The 2,927-nt window shown below is 36.8% G+C and overlaps 1 protein-coding gene across 1 annotated transcript; it reads right to left on the reverse strand.

Annotated features, from left to right (window-relative positions):
• Positions 1-481: 481 nt before the first annotated feature.
• On the reverse strand, positions 482-1,982 carry LOC101889667 (histidine-rich glycoprotein). Its single transcript, XM_005175289.4, has 2 exons — positions 1,113-1,982; positions 482-1,041 (listed from the first exon to the last, which is right to left on the reverse strand). The coding sequence occupies exons 1-2, from the start codon at positions 1,125-1,127 to the stop codon at positions 640-642; spliced, it is 417 nt and encodes a 138-aa protein (XP_005175346.1). The 5' UTR covers positions 1,128-1,982; the 3' UTR covers positions 482-639.
• Positions 1,983-2,927: the final 945 nt, after the last annotated feature.

The following is a 2,927-nucleotide window of genomic DNA, read 5'->3' on the forward strand; positions in this document are numbered from 1 at the left end:
TAATTATTTATTTATTATTTATTTATTATATTATTATTATAATTATTATTATTATTATTATTTTTTTTTTTTTTTTGAAGGACCTGCCTGACCAATATTCAGTAATTTTTTCCTCGTGGTGGCAATTAATATAGCTTTTTGAAAAGTATTTTTGGAAGGGTCGTCAGATTTATTGAAATACGTTATTTTATAATTTCTTAAAAACCATTTGACCAATTAGAATTTTGAATCCTTTTTAGTGGACCATCTAATGAAATATCGTGGATTTTTTATTAACTTCTGAAGATCTACCGATACTTCTGAAGATCTGTCGTGGATTTTTTAAATCATTTTTTATAAAGAAGCACTTAAGATTTTGTCATTATTTATTAAAGTAATATTTTATTTAGGTATTTTATTAAGGTCGAAAGTAGACCCCTAAAAGTATGCTCCATTTTTTTTTTTTTTTTGTAAATAAAATCCATTGAAATTATATTTTTTATTTATTTTATTAAAACACGAACAGTACAGTTAACAATAAGTCTTAAATCATTTCTAGAAGATATTTTTAAAATTTGGCAAATTGTTTTTTTGTTTTCCAACAAAATTCTCTTAATTTTGAATTTCTTCATCCCTCTCTCCTAATCTCTTCTGTAAACTCTATTCATGATGATAATATTGTTCATAATGAGCTGAGTGTTCATGATGTTCGGGTTCCTCTTCATGGTGGCCAATATCGTGGAATTTCGATTCACTGTGTTCCTCCAAAACCAAGCCATGATTGTGATTCTTTTTCGTCTCAGGATGGAGGATCTTCAACTTTTGTTTGGTGCCACCGATTTCCACAGGTTTCTTGACCAAATGTTGATCTTCTTTCTTGATGTAGACGGGGACGGCATGGTAATGATGAAATTTAACACTCTGATGGGAGGTGGCATGTTTGTGTTCAACTTCATGGTGGACCTCAGTGTCCTCGCCACCATGTTCTCCCTCGTGTTTGTATTCGGCATATTCATGGATTTTCAGGGCAGCTGTGGTGGCCACAAGCAGGGAGCAAATTACCTAAAAAAAAATAAGGATCAGTTTTGTTGGATGATCTAATCTCCATTCCCCCCAAAAAAACACTTCCTTACCAAAAATTTCATCATATTGTTTTTGTTGTTGTTATTTATTTGGCTTATATAAATATGTATGTAGTTGTTGTTGTTGTTTTTTATATTTTTTGTCTTGAGCTATAAATTTAACTGCACTGTTAACTTTCTTTTATGTTAAACACACTGAACGCTTCCTAGACACGCGATTCGTATGGGGAAGAGATCACAGCGATATTTTGATATCACAACTGGCTGGAGTTGTTTTTTGTGTTGTTGTTGTTCGTTTCTTTGATTTTGGGCTTAGAGTACGTTGCTCTAAGACGATTTGGCTTTGACTGTGATTATGGTAGGAATCCAGATTCGATTTATACCCCCAGCTAGCAGCCAACAAACATGGATATGGATGGAGCCGTAGCCAGCCAGCCATCCATCCAGGCAGCGCACTTCAAAAGCCAATAGTTGTTGTGCGGTACATTCACATTGACGTTAGATATGTAAATAAAGCCAGACATTGCTACAAACGTCTAGCAATAATCCAATGCCGTAACTGCCACCAACTCTGCCGGCGTCACTTTTTGTTACAGCTGCCGTTGGTGGATGCAGTAACAATTGCCGACTTGTCAGCCTGTTAAGCCATGGAGAAATGTTTTTTTTTTTTTCTTTTTCGTTGCCTTTCCTCCTGTCTAACGACTCCCAAGTTTTTTTTTTCATTTCTCGTGCACGACACTCACTCACTCGGCTCTTTGAATTTTCTTGTCACCTGCCATCATTTATTGTGCTTTATGAGATCTTTTACTTTATTCATTGACTGCGTTTACAAGCTCTTGGGGGGACTCCTTTTTGTTGCTCCTACGGCTGTTGCTGCGGCTGCCAGTTGTCAAAGACCTCAACGTGAGTTGTTACGTTATGTGAATGGCGGTGGGGGAAAAATCCTGATTGGGCAATTCCAAGGCAAAACAACTACTATCCACGAAAAGAAAATGGGGTTTTAGAACCAATTCCAGGACCGAGAACGACCCGAAGCAGATTGAAAATGTTAAGCTAGAAGACTGGCAGAACACCAAGGAGTAGCTCGCAGCATGTTCAGCTCCATCAACTTTGATGGATTCGCTCAGCCCACATCATTGAAAACTTAAGGCAATTTCTACTCCTTTCGAAATTAACGGCCTCATAACTCTAAGATAAACTTTCTCATAGACGTCCTTTTTTGAAGAAGTCGAAACAGTAGTTGAATGATGGTTTGACAGATTGACGGTTTGACAGAGCGAAAAAAGAAAGCACTCCGTCATCGCTAATTGCACTGGAATATTATTAAACTGACTTGATGGCTCCTTGACTATCGCCGTATACTGCCACTGTCCTTAAAAGTTGTTACTTTTAATTTAAACGTTTGTTCTCTCTTTTACCGTTCCAAAAGTGAATAGAGATATAGGGAGATAAGTCGAAAGAAGGTGATAAACTTAAGATTAACTAAAGAAACCAGATAAAAGGAAGGAACTAGATGCAAATAAGGAACTAGTTGAAAAAGTCCCCATTGATCTTTACGCGGAATAGTTCCTTTGAACTAGTTCATTGCAGAACGATACAACTATAATAAATGTGAGAAAACATAGAACACTTTTTTATCTGGTTTAAGTCGTCGGCTGGCTTCTTCGTAGAGGAACAAAGGAGTTTTAGACTGACTTAGTTCGATTTTGCCCCTAGGCTTCTTTGTTCTTTTCCAAAGAAGCCAGCCCATGACTTAAGGGTGGAAATACATAAAGCGCATATTTGGCTGGCTTAAGTCATCGGCTGGCTTTTCCGTAGATGAACAAAGGTGTTTTAGGTTGACTTAGTTCGATTTTGGCCCTAGGC

This window comes from Musca domestica, unplaced genomic scaffold (assembly GCF_030504385.1).
Source record: "Musca domestica strain aabys unplaced genomic scaffold, Musca_domestica.polishedcontigs.V.1.1 196, whole genome shotgun sequence".
NCBI classification, from domain to species: Eukaryota; Metazoa; Arthropoda; class Insecta; order Diptera; family Muscidae; genus Musca; species Musca domestica.